This window comes from Labeo rohita, chromosome 16 (genome assembly GCF_022985175.1).
Source record: "Labeo rohita strain BAU-BD-2019 chromosome 16, IGBB_LRoh.1.0, whole genome shotgun sequence".
NCBI lineage: Eukaryota > Metazoa > Chordata > Actinopteri > Cypriniformes > Cyprinidae > Labeo > Labeo rohita.
The window spans coordinates 22,988,658-23,007,661 of NC_066884.1; the positions used below are offsets into that span (position 1 = coordinate 22,988,658).

The 19,004-nt window shown below is 35.2% G+C and overlaps 2 protein-coding genes across 3 annotated transcripts; both read left to right on the plus strand.

The window, feature by feature from the left end:
- Positions 1–1,125: 1,125 nt before the first annotated feature.
- Positions 1,126–5,478, plus strand: zgc:92606 (uncharacterized protein LOC100000242 homolog). The gene is made up of 5 exons (XM_051130819.1): positions 1,126–1,323; positions 2,727–2,816; positions 3,149–3,227; positions 4,512–4,630; positions 4,994–5,478. Exons 2-5 carry the CDS (start codon positions 2,727–2,729, stop codon positions 5,057–5,059), a joined length of 354 nt encoding a protein of 117 aa, XP_050986776.1. The 5' UTR covers positions 1,126–1,323; the 3' UTR covers positions 5,060–5,478.
- A 146-nt stretch (positions 5,479–5,624) lies between these two features.
- On the plus strand, positions 5,625–18,888 carry si:dkey-26c10.5 (uncharacterized protein LOC563797 homolog). 2 transcript variants are annotated; one of them, XM_051130817.1, is made up of 7 exons: positions 5,625–5,999; positions 6,170–6,283; positions 10,971–11,081; positions 15,611–15,721; positions 15,833–15,984; positions 16,089–16,198; positions 18,030–18,888. In XM_051130817.1, the coding sequence occupies exons 1-7, from the start codon at positions 5,906–5,908 to the stop codon at positions 18,151–18,153; spliced, it is 816 nt and encodes a 271-aa protein (XP_050986774.1). In that variant the 5' UTR covers positions 5,625–5,905; the 3' UTR covers positions 18,154–18,888. The 2 variants fall into 2 exon arrangements, with proteins under 2 accessions (XP_050986774.1, XP_050986775.1); XM_051130818.1 differs by lacking the exons at positions 5,625–5,999; positions 6,170–6,283 and adding an exon at positions 10,671–10,886.
- Positions 18,889–19,004: the final 116 nt, after the last annotated feature.

Sequence of the window (19,004 nt, forward strand, 5' to 3'; positions counted from 1 at the left end):
GTACTTTAGTATATTTTATTAGTGTTTTAGTATGTGGGTTAAAATACTGTAATGCAGTGGTTCTCAACTACAGATCTTGGGACCCACTGCTGTGCACATTTTGTACGTCCCCCTCAGTTAATGCACCTGATTCAGATCATCAGCTTGTTGGAAGAAAGATCCATGAACTGAACTGAGTGTGTCAAATTCAGAAACATACAAAATGTGCAGAGCAGTGGGCCCAAAGGACTGGAGTTGAGAACCACTGCTGTAATGTGATGTGGGCGCTACCAAAACATTACTGTCACTGCCAAAAATGTGCAATGTTTTGTCAAAATTAAAAGTATACTAAATTATCAACTAAGAGGAAATGATAGTGTTTAGTTCAATGTATATTCAAACTATAAATCCTGAATAAATAAAAAAATAAATCCTTAAGTTTTAAATTAGTATGAAAAATTGGATTCAAAATACGACAAATCTCATAAATCACAACTGAAATATAGTTTAAACTGTAATCCTTATTGATTTACCTCTGAAAACTTTTAATAAAATAGAAATATGTTTAATAATGAAAATACAATATGAGAATTAACTTCACAATTACTAGAAATGTATACCTTGGATATTATACAATTTGCATACACAAAATCTGTGGAGAAAGACACATTTTCTTTCAAGACGATTCCAAATCGGACTTAGAACCAATTCTGCATAATGACCCATTAACTGTACTATTTAGTCACTTTATTGTTGCTAAATGCCTAGCGCTTAACTTTTTCCTTTTTAATTTCTTTGTTTGCTGAAAGGACATTTAGGGCGTTAATATGTCACTACGAAAACAAAACGTAAGAAAAACGTGCTGTCTCTGTCCTGAGTTGCTTCCAGAATCACATGCAGGCTACGCCAAGATAAGGACACGTCAGGCACGTAACACAGATACACTGCAGAGCTTTTTTCATTGGCCTAATTTTCCTTTATTTTCATTGGTTCCACCGACCTAGAGGACACATGAGTGACAACACACTCTGGCCAATAGAAGCATTGTAAACACATTTAAATCCCGCCGTCTGTCTCTCCTAAATGGCTAGACGTTATGTCAGTCTATTTATAGAATTTTCATTGGTCAGTGCCCAGAACAAGGCGGTACATTATTTGTTGTTGTTTTAGTAGAAGAGGGCCAGTCGACAACTTCAACATAGTAGGCGATTTTTATAATACAAACTATAGAGTTTTGAAAATCAATATTTTAATTGCGCTGATTCGGCTATCTGATATTGGTCCAAGTGGGGAAGACGGGCGTTGTACTTCACTTCTTCCTGAATCCATCAGAACCCATCCAAGGTATGTTTCGTGTTTACCACAACGAGTAGTAAACAGTTCGCGACTGTGGCTAAGGTTAGTTTCATGCTGGAAACGAACGTGAATGTGTGGTGAATCAAATGTTCAAACACCAGCCCGGCGGTTAACCGCACTAAGTTCACTTTTGTTCCCTGATTAAGGATTTTGCGGAATAGCAGGTCATATCATGTGAGCTTGCGGCCTTAGGTCATCTGCAGTTGATACTGGTAACGTTACAGTTATCGTTTCTAACGACAGCACATTGTTATTGTTTATTATTAAAAGCTGAGTTTGTGGAAATTGTGCAGTGAGGCTTCCCGGAGTGGGCAGTGCTCTGGAAGACGTGTTTTCGCATTGCAGCACTCCCTGTTGCAACTTGTCATCATGAACCACAAGCCTGTTGTCTTCTCAACAGTTTCAGATAAAGTCAACAGTTACAAAAATACTGTAGGGTGGTACAGTGATATTACATAATACTAAGCTAATGAATGTTTGCTATTATTATATTCCATGGTATTTACACTAGTACTTGCATTATAAATGTACAAAAAATTAACATACAAACACACAAATGCATGTTTGTGAGGAATATAGTGCATAAAGCAAACTGCAGTGGTCTTCTGCTTAGTAAAACCTGCTATTTAGAGCACAGAAAAAAAGACACCTACAGGCCAGAGTCATTTTTGGCCCATGTGATCTGCTACAGTATTGGTTGCATTTTCTGTTATGGTTTTGCACACTCAGCTAATCAGATTTCAAAGTAAGAGGGAGTATATGCAAAAATGTCATATGACACATTTGACTCATGTTCTAATGGGGTGCATTTATGTGTCTCTCTTACGTAATGTCTCTCTGCAGAGCATGAGAGGCTGTAGTGAATGGTTGGGTGAACATAAACAAAACAGACAGGCATTGCAGTCAGTCTAGTTCCACCGTAATAAAAATATTAAATATTAAAGCATTATCCACAGCCTTTGATAAAACGGCATTAAAAATCTGTAAAGTAACTAGTGCGGAAAATGCTTTATATTTATTGCTTATTTTAACTTTGTATTGTGACATGCCTCTAGAAAACGTACATTTGGTATGAATTTAAACATATGGCAGGGTATATGTCAACAACATCTGGACTGAGGGGCAAAAGAGAGGAAGAGCCCATGGTGACATGGCAGAAGGCCTGGAGAGTTTAATGGAATATTAATTTGTTACCTCTAAAATCTATGACTGACTCATTTAGAGAGTAAATAGCCTATGTTTTTATTAATGATCATAATGATCCGACAGTCAGTGTTTGTTTCTGTCCATGTTTGAATGATGATATAGCAAATGAGGATGAGTAAGCCTGAGATGTTTTTGTTTGTGATATTGTTTGTTGATGTTATTGTTCATGTGTGTTTGGTCCTCAGATGTCTAGCCAGTATCAGCGAAGTGTTCCACTGGAGGTCAGGAGAGCGGAAGGGGAAAGAGTCCGCGCCAAACATCCGGATAAAATCCCGGTCAGTCTCACAGTTGGAAACTATGATAACAAACAATTATACATTTCTCTTATCGTAAAAAGACAGTTTCTTAACCCAAAATGAAAATTCTGAAAATTTACTCACCGTCATGTCATTCCAAATCTGTAAGACTTTTGTTCTTCTGCAGAACATAAAAGACGATATTTTAAAGGATGTTGGTAAATCAAACAGCTTTGGTGACTGTTCAGTTTCTTGAAATATCTTCTGTTATGTTTCACAGAAGAAAGAAAGAACAGGTTTGGAATGATATGACTGAATTTTAATTTTCTGAAATATTATATTGAGTATTTATTTGTTTTTTGTCTCCTTAGATAATTGTGGAGAGAGCTGCAAGGTCACGAGCTCCTGAGCTTGACAAAAAGAAATACCTTGTTCCTTCAGACCTCACAGGTGACAACTCTTATTTCACATACACTAATATTTTTTATGTTTTTTGGGTTTTTTTTTTAAGAATTCTCTTCTGCTCACCAAGCCTGCCTTTATTTGATCCAAAGTACAGCAAAAACAGTAACATTTGTAAATATTTTTACTATTTAAAAAAAAAACTTATATATTTTAAAATGTAATTTATTCCTGTGATCAAAGCTTAATTTTCAGCATCATTACTCCAGTCTTCAGTGTCACATGATCCTTCAGATTATTATCAATGTTGAAAACAGTTGAGTACATTTTTTCAGGATTCTTTGATGAATAGAAAGATCCAAAGATCTTTGGACTAAAAAGCTTTTGTAACGTTATACACTATACCATTCAAAAGCTTGGTGTCAGAATAATTTTGGGGAAAAGAAATTATGGAAATCAATTCTTTTATTTAGCAAGGATGCTTTGAATTGATCAAAAGTGATGATAAAGACATTTATAATGTTACAAAAGATTTCTGTGTCTTTCTATTACTCAAAGAAACCTAAAAAAACTATTCATCTGTTTTCAACAAAATAATAATAATAATAATAAATGTAATGTAATGTAAAAAAAAAAAAAAAAAAAAAAATTTTGGGCAGCAATATTAGAATGATGTGACACTGAAGACTGGAGTAATGATGCCAAAAATTCAGCTTTGTAATCACAGGAATAAATTAATTCTTTAAAATATATTAAAATAGAAAGAAGTTATTTTGAAAATAACAGAAGTAAAAATATTTCACAATTTTACTGTTTTTTCTGTACTTTTTATTCAAATAAATGCAGGCTTGGTGAGCAGAAGAAACTTCTTTAAAAAAACACATTAAAGATCTGTTCAATTCTTTTGACCAGTAGTGTAGCATGTAAAAGTATCATAATACCAGATTTGGTTCTCGTAACAAAAGCCACATTATTTATATACTTAAATTTAATCACATTTGTATTTTTATTTCCAGACCATTTACATACATCTTTTATGCAGTGTATGTAATCATACTGTTCAAAAACTTTTGACTGGTAGCGTATGTTCCCAGGATATTATTGTTATAAAATAACATCTGTAAATTTACAGAGGAAATCATGAACTCAACTCATGATTGTCTGTATTAAGCATTGCTTAATTGTATGCCGGGATATTAAGGCCTTTTCAATTTTCTCAAGAGGTTCTATCTGACCCAAAACTTCCGCATTCCGTTCTTCCGAGAAAGAAATGAAACTGTTTAAAAACCATTAAGTTTTGATCTGACGCACCCTCCCTCCTTTTTCTTCCAGTCGGTCAGCTCTGCTTCCTGATCAGACAGCGGGTGTCTATGAGACCAGAAGAAGCGCTCTTCTTTTTCGTTAAAAATTCCCTCCCTCCATCCAGTTCCCCCCTGTCTGCAGTGTATGAGGTAACTCAAGCACCCTTCCTCTTCATTACTGCTGAGTAAGACACTCGACTTTTTTTAGCCCAGGCTGTTCAAAAACAAATTTTTGTTTTGGAGTTCTTTCAAGTAAGATATTTTTGATGAAATCCAAGAGCTTTCTGACCCTGCATAGACAGAAATGCAACTGACACGTTCAAGGCCCAGAAAGGTAGTAAGGAGATCGTTAAAATAGTCCATGAGACATCAGTGCTTCATCTGTAATGTTATGAAGCTATATGAGAATGAACTGTTCTTACTTTTATGTTTTAATCATAAAGTAATAAAATACAAAAAACAATACTGATAAATTGTTTGATCTAAATGCATCCTCTCTGTCTGTGTTTTTAGGAACATCACGAGGAAGACCTGTTCCTGTACATGACATACAGTAATGAAAGTGTTTACGGTGCCTGAGACGAAGGATGAATAGACCGAAGAGAAGAGATTGAGAAAGAGAGAGAAAGATGATACATTATTTACCACTATTATCCCATGTTCAATACATGGTACCTACATGAGGCATTGCTCATTGTGGGGACTAAAGGGTGCTGTTTGTATTTATCAGTATAATCAGGTTATTCATTAAACAAATTATTCCCAGTAAAGCATTGGGACTTTAGACCTAAGAGACACTAAAGAGAAAATGGAAGGTCAAAAACAAAAATAGAAATACATTTCAAAAACAGTAGTACAGTAAGCAAGTATTAATTTCGTCTTTCTCTCCCAGGAGCGCATCATTTGTATTTAATGCAAATAGGTTTTTGTTCTTGTTTTTCTTTTTTGTAAAGTATTATCAATAACTTTGTGCATATAATAAAAATCTTTCAAATGTTTACGCCTTTTTTGTGTGTATAAGTTTGTACATAGCATTGCTATTATTTATACCATTTAGCAATTTTTAGAATAATACTCAAACATTTAGCACTTCACCACAGGCGAAGAGTTTGATATGTTTGAATTACTTTTCCTTCAGGATAAGACAAGTGGTCAGATTAATTCTGACGGTATCAAAAAAAAGAGAGAAGTGAAGGATAGTGTGGCGACTTGCCGGACTGTAATGAGGAAGTTGCGGGAAAACAACCGATCATGTGTGATGCTCAGAATCAGAAAATTAGCATCAGATCAGCATATTTACATTACGTGTGAAGCTTTACCGTGTCATTCTTTTGCCAATCAGAGCAAGAGTTGGCACCTACTGGGAGCTCTGACAAGTTTGCCAGGAAAACGAAACTCAAGGGAATCAGCAGATAGAAAAAAGCAATGGAAAGCAAGGTAGTAGACGTTGAGCTCAAAGAGATTGCGAAGGTCGAGGAGGATAAGGAGAAGGAAGATCAAGAGAAGGAAGAGACGAAAGGTAAAATGTTTAATAAAGTCTTTATAAGTAGTAAAGAATGCAATTTCTCCCTTTAGTTTGGGAGAGGTTGCATTATGTGAGTGGAAAATGTCTGTATTCAGTCGTTATATATACACATCAATTTTCTTTTCCTATCTAATCATTCTTCTTTTCAACTGCATTGTCTTTAGCTGATGTTGCAGAAGAGGCTGTATATGAAGGGAATATTTATTCCACTCTCACCAATCCATGTGAGCATGAATATGGTGTGCCCTCTTCAGCTCGCTCTTATACGGTCAATAAAGGTAACATACTTCTTATACACATCAAAACTAATTTTCATATCACTGCACATTTCAGGCCAATAAACAGCTGATATAGTGAATAAAAACCCTCATTTAGTAATACAAATGCCTAGAGTTTAAATTATGCAGAAGAATTTAGAGCATTCGGGATAATGCTACCTTTTTAAAAACAATGTTTTCAAACTGGTGTTTTCAAAGTGATGCCATGGGAGAGCCATTCTGAGTTCCCCAAAGAACCTTTCGATTAAACAGAAAGGTTTTAGTGTAACATTTTACTAATCTAAAGAACTTTTTGTGCAATGGAAAATTTCCGTAGATGTTAAAGGTTCTTCATGGAACCATCAATGCCAATGGTGTATATATATATATATATATATATATATACATTTTACATGCATTCTTGTGCATATTTATTGTGTGATATAAAAATATGTGATATTGGATCCAGCTGTCTCTGGTCTAAAACAGGACAAGTGAAAATGGACAGAAAGAGGAACAAAAACAGATTGAGCAAAAAAAGAAGAAAAAAAAAAAACAACTGATGCAATGGTCAGTGAGTCAGAGCAAAGGATCAAACAAAACAAACATTATTTCTGATCTTGAGATAAAAAAGTTGTTACATTTATTAAATAATGTATGTTACGAGAACCAAATCTGATATGTTACATGCTACACTACCAGTCAAAAGTTTTGAAGTTGATGAAGATTTTTGATGTTTTTTTAAGAAGTCTCTTCTGCTCACCAAGCCTATATTTATTTGATCCAAAATACAGCAAAAGCTGTAATATTGTGAAATATTTTTACTATTTAAAATAACTGCTTTCTATTTGAATATACTTTACAATGTAATTTATTCCTTTGATCAAAGCTAAATTTTCAGCATCATTACTCCAGTCTTCAGTGTCACATGATCCGTCAGAAATCATTGTAATATGCAAATCTGCTGTTCAAAAAACATTTATTATTATTATTATTATTATTATCATCAGTATTTAAAACAGTTGAGTACATTTTTTTCAAGATGAAATAGTAAATGAATAGAAAGATGAATAGAAAGATCTTAAATAAAATTTGATTTATATATAAATGCTGTACTTCTGAACTTTCTGTTCATCAGAGAAACCTGAAAAAATTCTACTCAGCCGTTTTCAGTAATAATAATAAGAATAATAATAAATGTTTTTTGAGCAGCAAATTAAAATATTAGAATGATTTCTGAAGGATCATGTGACTGGAGTGATGATGCTAAAAATTCAGCTTTGAAATCACAGGAATAAATTGCATTTTAAAATATATTCAGATAGAAAACCGTTATTTTAAATAGGACAAATATTTCAACATTTTACTGTTTTTGTCATACTTTGGATCAAATAAATGCAAGCTTGCTGAACAGAAGAGACTTCTTTAAAAAAACATTTCAAAAAATGGAAATCCCTTAAAAAATGTTAAAAAAAGGAATCCCTTTTTTTAGTTGAATCAAGAATCTTTTCATTTGCTCGGAAAATGTTTGCATGCCTCCATGAAATTGCATTCACTCTTTCCTGTACAAAACTTTTGTGCTTCCTCATACAATGTCCGTTTTAGCTCTTAAAACTTCTGAGTTCTTTTTTGTCCAAGGGAACTCAATACTTTTTTCTTTGGGGAATGCAAAACCTTTGCAAACTAATGCTAACTATTTTGAGATAACGCAAAAGCACAAATAATTTTTAGATAATAATATCATTTTTCCTCCTACCTAATCATTTTTTCCATCGCATGTCCTTTTAGGGCAGGGGTGTCCAAAGTCCGGCACGCGGGCCAAATGCGGCCCGTTGATAAATTTCTAACGGCCCGCAGCTTGTCTATTGAAATATATTATAAGTGGCCCGCAAAACATAATTCAAATTCAAAATTTGCAGTTTCACAATGTCAACACAAGGTGCCAGCACTTTGTTTTTTGACCACGCGATAACAATTTAATAGCATATGTATGGAGATAAAATAATGCCATAAAGATTTGCATGTGAAGAGTACGTGTTGTGCAAGTGTACACAAGACTGTAAGCGTAAATTAAATTTGCATGCGCAAGAGAAGCTTTGTAAAAGTGTTAATGGCGTTTCAACCGTAAGAAAAATTATTTGTAGCATTTTACTGTTACTCGTAAGTGTAATTCATGTGTTGTGAAACTGCAGCTGCTTTCGCAAAATAAATACGATCTGCATTCTTCCGACTTCCATTTCTCCGCGCTTACACTTTTGGCACGTTCTTTTCGCCAAAATACGGTCAAAAGCACTGCAAGCCTGTGAACAGTGATTTGCACACGAAAACAACAGTTTAAAGATCTGCAAAACAGACTGACTGCGTAGGACCAATCTGTATGTGTAAAAAACAAACTGTTGCAAATGTCTAAATGACTTGTTGTGTATGTAGGACACAAAGTTGCCAAAATATTCCGATATGTACCGCTCCGTCTTTCTTTTATCTGCGCTTACACTTTTGGCACGATTCTCCCACTCACTGAGTTTTGCAAGCGAGGGGGAGGGCGGGGCCACCACCTTTTTGTAGCCAATCAAATGAGACTCTCGCGGACTCCATTTACTCTTATCTGATTGGTTCAATAAGCACATCACACGCCAAAACATTTATCTTTCATTTAGATTTCTATTTCAGATAAATGCTGTTCTTCTGAACTTTCTATTTATTTAAGAAACCTGAAAAAAATCTGCTCAGCTGTTTGTAACATAATAATAATAATGTTTTTTTGAGCAGCAAATCAGAATATTAGAATGATTTCTGAAGCATCATGTGATGAGTAATGATGCTAAACATCAGAGTAATGATGCTAAACATTCAGCTTCAAATTTTACATTTTAAAAATATATTCAGATAGAAAACAGTTATTTTAAATAGTAAATATATTTCAACATTGTACTGTTTTTGCTGTACTTTGGATCAAATAAATGCAGGCTTGGTGAGCAGAAGAGACTTCATTAAAAATCTTACTGTTCAAAAACTTTTGACTGGTAGTGTAAAGGCCAAATGAACATAATGCAAGAGAGTAATGAAATATATGGCAAATATATTTTTGTTATTTTGTAGCCCCCTTTAAAAAAAGTTTGGACACCCCTGTTTTAGGGGCACCAGTTAACCAATTAGGGTTTTACAGAAACATTTTTTACCTATAAAATGACTAAAATTGTAAGTTGTTGTGGTAGTGCTTAGTATGATATTAAACAATTCACTCTTATGTAGCAGCATTTCTATCCATTATACAGGGTTGCCAACTCTTACGCATTTGGCGTGACACACGCTTGCAGGCTCTGTCTCACGCTCTCACTCTGCCCATGTAAATCTCACGCCAAACTGGCAAGCCTACTTGCGATTTTAACGATTTTAAACAAAGTTTCAGCTTTCAAATGTGTAAGAATATGTGCAGATATTGTATATGAATTACAATTCTTATAAATGCATTACAATACAATGCAAAAATGCAAATACATTTAGATAATTCTGACTTTATTCTTACAAATATCATATACATGTATGCTATGTTATATGCCTGGTATGGCCATATGTGATTCCATTACGGTACAATGTTGCCTTGAGGCAACATGCAGTTTTTTGTAATTTCCTATGATATATTTGATGATATATTATGAAAAGTTTTTGAAAATACTTCTTTACTAATCAGTGAAGGTGATTCAGATTTTTTGTTGGCAATTATATGAATGAAACTGCACCTTTCTCTGGACAAAATATGGAGTCATGTGACATGTCCTAAAAGAGGGAGCAAAATAGAGCCCTATAGGTCATGTGACCACTTTTTTGCAATTTCATTTGTTAGTATTTGACTTCTTCTTTACTAAGATAGCATTGATTCATCAAATGGGTAGCTCATTTTATTTAAAAAAACAAAAATAGGTACCATAGAGGGTTAATGATACTCGTATAAGTACACACAATGAATGCAAGCAAACACTGAATTTAAACCAAGTTTAAAATGGTGCTAATAAAGCATTCAGCTGCATTTTTATCCCCTTATATGTACAGTATCTACATATAAAAAGATATGGAATTTGATAAACCCCCACTCCAAAAAAAAAAAAAAAACCCAAACAAAAAAAATCTCACTCCAAGCTGAGCTTAAAAGTTGGCAACCCTGCATTATAGTTAAGCCAAATGGTTCTCGTTTGAAGCCCGCATAAATTATAGGCTGCTCTAAAACTTGTTAGAGTCTTTTGTATGACCGATAGCTCACTGTATAAAAAGCATATCTGGGACACAGCTGCATATTTTGTTCTCTCGAGGACAGCGGGTATCTTATTTTGTCTTCAGAAGGTCACACGAGGACACAGAGCGTCGTCGTCAGACTGTTACGTTGCTATGGGTGAACGTCTTCAAAGCGCTTGCGTGCGGTCAAACCCCCCCTGTAGTGGGCTAGTGCGCACATAAAGGGCCAGTCGAGTGCGCACTAGACTACAAAAGCTTGCTTGTTATTACCTGGCCTTCGTCGAACCGAGAAACGAACGGTTTTGCATCAGCAGAAACATGTACGTAAAACTGTGCAATTTCGGCAAGTACACAGACGCCAAGTCTAAACCGAAACAGCTGGAGCCGGATTCAGGTGATGAATGTTGTGACGGCACATCTGTTGACTTCCGTCATCTTACGGTCCATGTAACAACAAATGTATAATGTTTTTCTCCAGATGCATCAGTTGATATTCACCGGCAACTCCGTGTTTACCGCATCGCTGTGCTGGTTCTTTTTGTCATCTGCGTCCTGTTGCTGATTGGGCTCCTTGTGCTGTCTCTGAAGTGTAAGTATGACCATCTTTTAAATGTAACGTCACAGGTTGAAACCTAAAAATAGTGCTGTGTTCAGTATTGTGTTCATTTAACCCTTTTATTGTCTTTGGGTCATTTCTGGTCAAAATACGCTATAAACACCACATTGTTTTTGGTAACGGAAACGGGCTTTGTGCCAACAATATCCAAACAAGCAAAATATAAGTTAATTTAAGGTTTATAATAAGGTTTATAATCCCAATTTACTGAGAAAACAATTAAATTAGTTACTTATGAAAATGTTAACGATTACAAAGGAGGTAAAAGGAGGGAAAATAATGCACACAGCTCAGGTGTATGATAATTCAATAGACCGTCGTCAATTATTCCTTACATGGTCTTAATTTAAGTGATGAAGGACTTTGAAAATCTGACAGTAATCGGTGTTGAGTACTACTGTATGGTTAACCCTGCCCAGTTTAAATGGTTGGAAATGATTGACAGTTGAAAACATTCATTTAGAAATGTAATCGAAAAGTAATCAAATGTAATCGGTTACATTAATAACGTAATTGAAACCATTACACTACTTATTACATTTTAAATAGGGTAATCTGTAACCTATTACATAACCCTCCCAACCCTGTTTATGAATTCTAATTAATTTAAAATAACACATAATCACACATACACATGTATTTATTTATTTATTTAAAATTGTTTTACTCCAGAGTTGTTGAATTAAAATCACTTCCTTATAATTTGTGATCAGATAAAAACCTTTAGAATAAAAAACTTTAGATCAGTTGTACCATAATCAAGAACGATTGTGAATTTTTAATGGTTTAAAGCAGGGCTATTCAATTACAAATTCAGTTGGGCCAGATTGTCAAACCAAGAAGGTTAGCTGGGCCAGTCATTTTAGCGGCAAAGCAGCTCGTAATGACAAATTTTAAAACCAACACAAACAAATTTATTGAAAAACATAAGGTTTATTCGTTGTTTCTCTTTTAACTTTGGTCAGTTTGCAGAGCAAAAGGTGCATACAAAAAGAGCTGAATTAACAGAATCTGAGGTAGCCCCTATTTTTTCCACTTACAAAAGAAAAAAAACTGACCTAGGCTACATATCTGACCTATCTGATCACAAAGTGCATAAAACAAAATAGTGCACAGTAGTAGGCTATTAGAAATAACATTGTTTCCTTTTGAAACAAAATAAACAACTTGCACACATTTGACCCAGGAACATCTCAAAGTGCATAAAATAAAAAGTGCACAGTATTCACAACTATAACAACACTGAGGGAACATATTTTAAATCACCGTGTGTGATTAGGCATGCCTCTGTTACGCATCCCACATTATACTGATGTATTGTAGGCTACAGTTACCCTGCTGACTTGATCGCTACTTTCTTAATGTTAGGGAACTGATGTGCGTTGACATCAGTCCAAAACATTGCAGGCCCGTTAGTGGAAAGCTCCTGTGCCATGGTTACAGATGACTGCATGTCAACAAGTTCGAGTGTGAATTTCCCCTCGTCAATGGAAGGGACCAGTTTCTTAGCTCTGGCGGATAAGTCCCCTTCTATTGCAACAGTGAACGGGTCTCTGACAAAAACGACCAACTCTGTGGGCAGATCAAGTCCATCCAATCGACCAGCAAAGTTATTTTTCAACATCGCAATGAAATCTGTCATCACATCCGTGATTTGTGCGGGGGATGAGATGCATTTGCGGAGTGTCGGAAAATGCAGCATTCGGCCTGTGCTCAAATCATTTGCGAAAAGGTCCAGTTTAACTTGGAATGCGCGCATCTGTTCCACAAGGTCGATGGCAGTTTTGTCTCTGCCTTGTAGTCCCAAATTGAGATGGTTCAGGTGTTTGAATATGTCGCTCAGAAAGCAGGCATCGGCCATGAAGTTGTCGTCCAGTATGCGACTCAAGTGCGTTTCTGCCTTTTTTTGCTTCCTGCCGCGGAGGAAAGTTATGATCTCTTCTCTGAGACCGCAGAAACGCTCCAGTGCTTTGCCTTTGGACAGCCACCTCACGTCATTATGCAAAAGAAGGTGGTGGTGCTCAGCAGACATTTCTGACAGCAGCATGCGGAATAAGCGGTGTTGGAGGCTTGGTGTGGAGCGAATAAAATTAATTATAGCCATAACGCTGTCCATTGTCGTTTTGAGCGCCCGCTTAGTTTTGCGCACAGCACCGCCTGATGCACAGTGCAGTGTAAGGAGATCAACTGAGGTGCAACAGCGGACCAACGTGCTGCCAAACCATTCACTTTCCCTGTCATGGACGGAGCCCCATCTGTCACAAGCATGCACACATGCTTCATATCCAGACCACTGTCTTTAAAAAAGGCGGAAATTTTCCCAAAGACTATATCGCCAGTTGTGTGTCTTTCTAACGGCAGTAGGCCGAGCAGCTCCTCTCGGAAGCATTTGCCATCAAAAAAACGGACATATATGCACAACTGAGCAGTATCAGTTTTGTCTGTGGACTCATCTACTGCTGTAGACATAGTATCAGCTTTCATCAGGTCTCCTAACAGCGTTTCATACACATCTGCAGCAAGAATTTCAACCCTACGAATGTTTGAAGTATCTGACAGGGGTACGTTTTTTATAGCAGATACCACGCTCATTTTAATTTTATCGTCATTTATCACCTCATCCACGACAGCCAGCATACCGTCCTTCACGGTTTCAGAGTCTGTGAATGGCCTTTTCTTTTTTGCCAGTATCCAGGAAACACGAAGGGATGCTGCAGTAGCTCTCTCTTGGGCTGTGAATGACCGCACCATGGTAGTACTGCTCCGGTTGTAAGATGCAATCAAACTCTGCACTTTTGCAGCCCTCTCTTGAGATCCCTCTGGAAAATTTGTGCGAAAAGTGTGGTGTTTCTCAACATGATGCCTCCGCACATTGTAATCTTTAAGTACTCCAACGCACTCATTACAAATTAAACACATCGGTTTGGCGTTTGGATGTGGCGGTAAAATAAACAAGTATTTGTCAGTCCAGGCAGGGTTAAACTTACGGTTTTCATTGGCAGTTTTACGTTTCAGTGTTGAGAAAGACATATTGATAGTAATCTAAGCTACTACCGGCACGCTCTGCATTGTTTGCGTGTTGCAGGCTACCAAGCCTGCATTTATTTGGTCCAAGTACAGCAAAAACAGTAAAATATAGAAATATACAAAATACAGAAATATAGAAATAACAGTTATGTTTAAAATAACTGTTTTCTATTTGAATACATTTTAAAATGTATTTTATTCCTGTGATTTCAAAGCTGAATTTTTAGCACCGTTACTCCAGTCAGATTTGCTGCTCAAAAAAATTTAATTTAATTTTTATTTAAATAAAATTCAATTGCAAATCCAGTGTTACGGCTGTGTCATTTTGCGTTATGGATGTGACATAGTAAATGCTTAGAGAATGTATGTGTTACCAATACACCTAACCATCTGTTTATATTTTAATAAACTCTTGTTGAGTCTAAACATCAGAAAAATATCAGTCTATGCACAAGTTTTCTATGTTAAAAAAGGGAAATAATCATGCGTTATGGATGTGACAAAAAAGGACACTGTTTCTGAGAGACTACATACTTTGTCGGATTTCGGCAAATTAAAATGCACAAACCATATGCAGTAATACCCAACAAGTAAAGAAGTAATGGCTTTTCACAGATCATATAATTGTTACTTAATTTTAATTTTGATGTGTACTGTTATGGATGTGATCAGCCTGACTAGCACTTACCAGACTATGAAAAATCATGCAAAAAATGCTTTAAAAACTTTAAGAAAGACCTCACATAGGTATTTGAATCACCAAATGTTGCCATCCGTGCTATCAGCATAGTAAAAACCTTTGGTAAAAACTTTATTTTTTAATGGTAAGGTTGACATTTGCATGGAATTACCTATTATTATTATGTTGAAAACAGCTGAGTAGAATTTTTTCAGGTTTCTTTGATGAATAGAAAGTTCAGAAGAACAACATTGATCTCAAATAGAAATGTTTTGTAACATTATAAATGACTTTATCATCACTTTTGATCAATTTCAAGCATCCTTGCTAAATAAAAGTATCAATTTCTATAACTTCTCCCTTATAAAAATACTGACTCCAAGCTTTTAAATGGTATAGTGTATAATGGTAGCTTTGATCACAGGAATACATTACATTTTAAATATATTCAAATAGAAAACAGTTATTTTAAATAGTAAAAATATTTCAAAATATTACTCTTTTTGCTGTATGTTGGATCAAATAAATGCAGGCTTGGTGAGCAGAAGAGACTACTTTAAAAAACATAACAAATCTTACTGTTCAAAAACTTTTGATGGGTAGTGCACACAAAAAGAGAGAAATATTCTGAAAACTTCTTGCACTAACTTGTTGATTCAAGGTCTCCATGTTACTTTATTATGACTCCCCAGTACTAAAATAACTGTAGTAACTATGATATTTTGGTGGAAATGGTGATTGCCATTGCAGCTGGTTGTATAATAGAGGATACGTTGTTACGTTATATTCTGTACAGTGACTGGGACGCAGCCATGTCAAGCGGTCGAGCAGCTTGACAGATCTCTGCCGGAACAGGACGTGCAGACTTGCGACTTGAAGAAATGCGAAGCGGTTTACCCGCAGCCTCGTGAGTTTGTGAACAATAGACATACATTTATCTAAAGGTCTTATTGATTATCTTATTTTTTACTTCACTTCATTGTTGTCTTGTTTCCCCACCTAAATGATTGGTGTACAGAGCGTCTGTGCATTGAATGTGGCAGGGGCTGGTATAAGTTTGAGAATACTTGTTACCACCTGTCTCGTAATCGTCTCACTTGGCAGCAGAGCAGGAAGGAATGCCAGAGGATGGGAGGAGATCTGGCCGTCATTACTAATGAACGTGTACAGGTCAGTAAATCTGTAAAAGGGGGGTGGGGGGTGGGGGGGGTGTTTGCTAACATAATTCACATATTAATGTATTCATATGCTTTTTGACAATATCATCTCCGCAGATGTATCTGAGTAAGAAAAAAGGGAATACTGGATTGCACTACTGGATTGGACTAAGTCATTTGGAGAAAAATGAATGGACATGGATTAACAACACTGTACTGACCGTGAGGTGAGAAAATAATTATGATTCAAAAGTGGCCTGTTGAAAATTGTTGGGACTGTTTACTACAATATTTTTAAGCTTTCTGGAATCATAAAAATGAGCAAATACAGTTGAAGTCAAAAGTTTAGATACACCTTGCAGAATCTGCAAAATGTTCATTATTTTACCAAAATAATAAGGATCATACAAAATGCATGTTATTTTTTATTTAGTTCTGACCTGAATAAGATATTTCACATAAAAGGCATTTACATATAGTCCACAAAAGAAAATAAAAGTTGAATTTATAAAAATGGCCCTGTTCAAAAGTTTACATACACTTCTTAATACTGTATTGTTTCCTGAATGATCCACAGCACACTTTTGTTTAGTGATAGTTGTTCATGAGTTTGTTTGTCCTGAACAGCCCTCTGTTCTTCAGAAAAATCTTTCAGGTCCCATAAATTCTTGGTTTTTCAGCATCATTTGAACACTTTCCAACACTGACTGTATGATTATAAGATTCATCTTTTCACACTGAGGGCAACTGAGGGACTCATATGCACCTTTTACAAAAAGTTCAAATGCTCACTGATGCTCCAGAAGAATACATAATGGATTAAGAAGATCAGGGTAAATTGAATATATTTTGTCTTCTGGGAAACATGTCAGTATCTTCTGTAGCTTCTGAAGTGCAGTACTAAATGAAAAAAAGATATTATTTTTAGGCAAAATAAGAAAAATGTACATCTTCATTCTGTTCAAAAGTTTTCACTCCCCGTCTCTTGATGTATTGTTTTTCCTTCCGGAGCATCAGTGAGCATTTGAACCTTCTGTAATGAGTCCCTCAGTTTTCCTCAGTGTGAAAAGATGGATCTCAAAATCATACAGTTATTGTTGCAAAGGGCTCAAAAACACAAAAATGCTGAAAAACCACAGGATTTGTGGGACCTGAAGGATTTTTATGAAAAAAGGGCAGGCAGTTTAACTGTTCAGGACAAACAAGGGACTCATGAACAACTAACAACAACAACAAAAAAAACACAGCTGTGGATCATTCTGGTAACAACAGAATATTAAGAATCAAGTGTATGTTAAGTTTTGAACGGAGTCATTTTTATAAATTCAACTATTATTGACTATATGTAAACATCTTTTATGTAAAATATCTTATTCAGATCAGTACTAAATTAAAAATAACATGCATTTTGTATGATTCCTCTTATTTTGGTAAAATTAACATTTTGCAGATCCTGCAAAATTTTTGACTTCTACTGTATTTTACAAAGATATTTCACTTTTTTGCAATTTTCCACTTTTTTTTTTAAATATTGAGTGAATTGTTTTTAAAAAAGAAAAGAATTATTTTTAAATTATTGAATTGTTTTTAGACAAAAACTCAGACATATACGTCTCATTCAAAACAAAAACAAAATAAAATCATTTTTAAAACAAAAACTGAATATTTTTGCCTAGTTTTTGTTGTTACAGCAGAAAAATATAAATGAAATAGGAAATAAACTCAGGGAGGAACTTGCAAATAAATACATAAATAAAATTTAAATCACATGGTTACAAATACAAACAAGTATTATAGTGAGAGGGTGCTCTCTGCAGAGCCAAATGGGAGGAGCTGGAGCTCTAGCTCCCCCTCGCTGGAGGTAATGGGTGGAGACAGACACCTAACCACATCCTAACCCTACCCCTTACCCTATCCTAAACATAACTCCACCCATTAGTTCACACAGAGGTGGAGCTGGACATCCAGAGAGGGGGAGCTGGAGGCCATTCGGCTCTGCAGTGAACAGTACTTGATTATAGTAGCTGACTTGACTATGGTTTTTATGCACGCACATAGATATTGGGGAGATCTTTCCTTTCCTGGAGAGTGTGCCATCCTGGATGGAAATGAACCACCTGAGCGGAGCTGGCGCCCATCGTCCTGCACTTTATTCTTACAGTACATCTGCCAGAAGATGTAGATGTCCGAACATCATCTATACCCACTGAAATCACCATATATCTGCATATCATAACTCAACAAATACTCAAGATAATCATCTTTCCTCTAAAGATTCTAGTCAGAAATAGGGACATTTGGTCCATCAACACAGTGCAAAGCTTTTTTTGTATTTTTTTTTTTGTGCAGCCTTACAGGTGCAAAAAAAAAGCATTTTTAGAAAATATCCAGTTTATCTGTATTACAGTTGCACTCATATCTAACTGTACTGATCATTTATACGAAGTAGTGCTGTCAAACGATTAAACGCAATTAATCACATCCAAAAAAAAAAAGTTTTTGTTTCCATAATATTTGTGTGTGTACTCTGTATATTTATTATGTATATATAAATACACACATGCATGTATATATTTAATAAAAAATATGTTTATACATTAAACATATTTATATATATATATATATAATATAAATTCTATGAATATGAATATATACATGTAAATATTTTCAAAATATATACTGTATGTGTGTATTTATATATATACATACATAATAAATATACCCACTACACACACATAAATATTATGGAAACAAAAACATTTATTCTGGATGCAATTAATTGTGATTAAGCACTAATACAAAGCTTGTTTATTTGCACTAAATATGTCTAATTGTCACACGATAATGTTTTGTATTGCTCATACTTTCTCTGAAATGTCTTTTGGCATTGTTTAATTAAACTTCCACCACCAATTCAGCTTTGTCTACCCAATACAACACCTATATATGTTTCCATATTATAAAACACTAAATAACTTAACAAAAACCCTTAAATATTAGGAATGTCATATCACCCAAACGTTGCTACTTGAT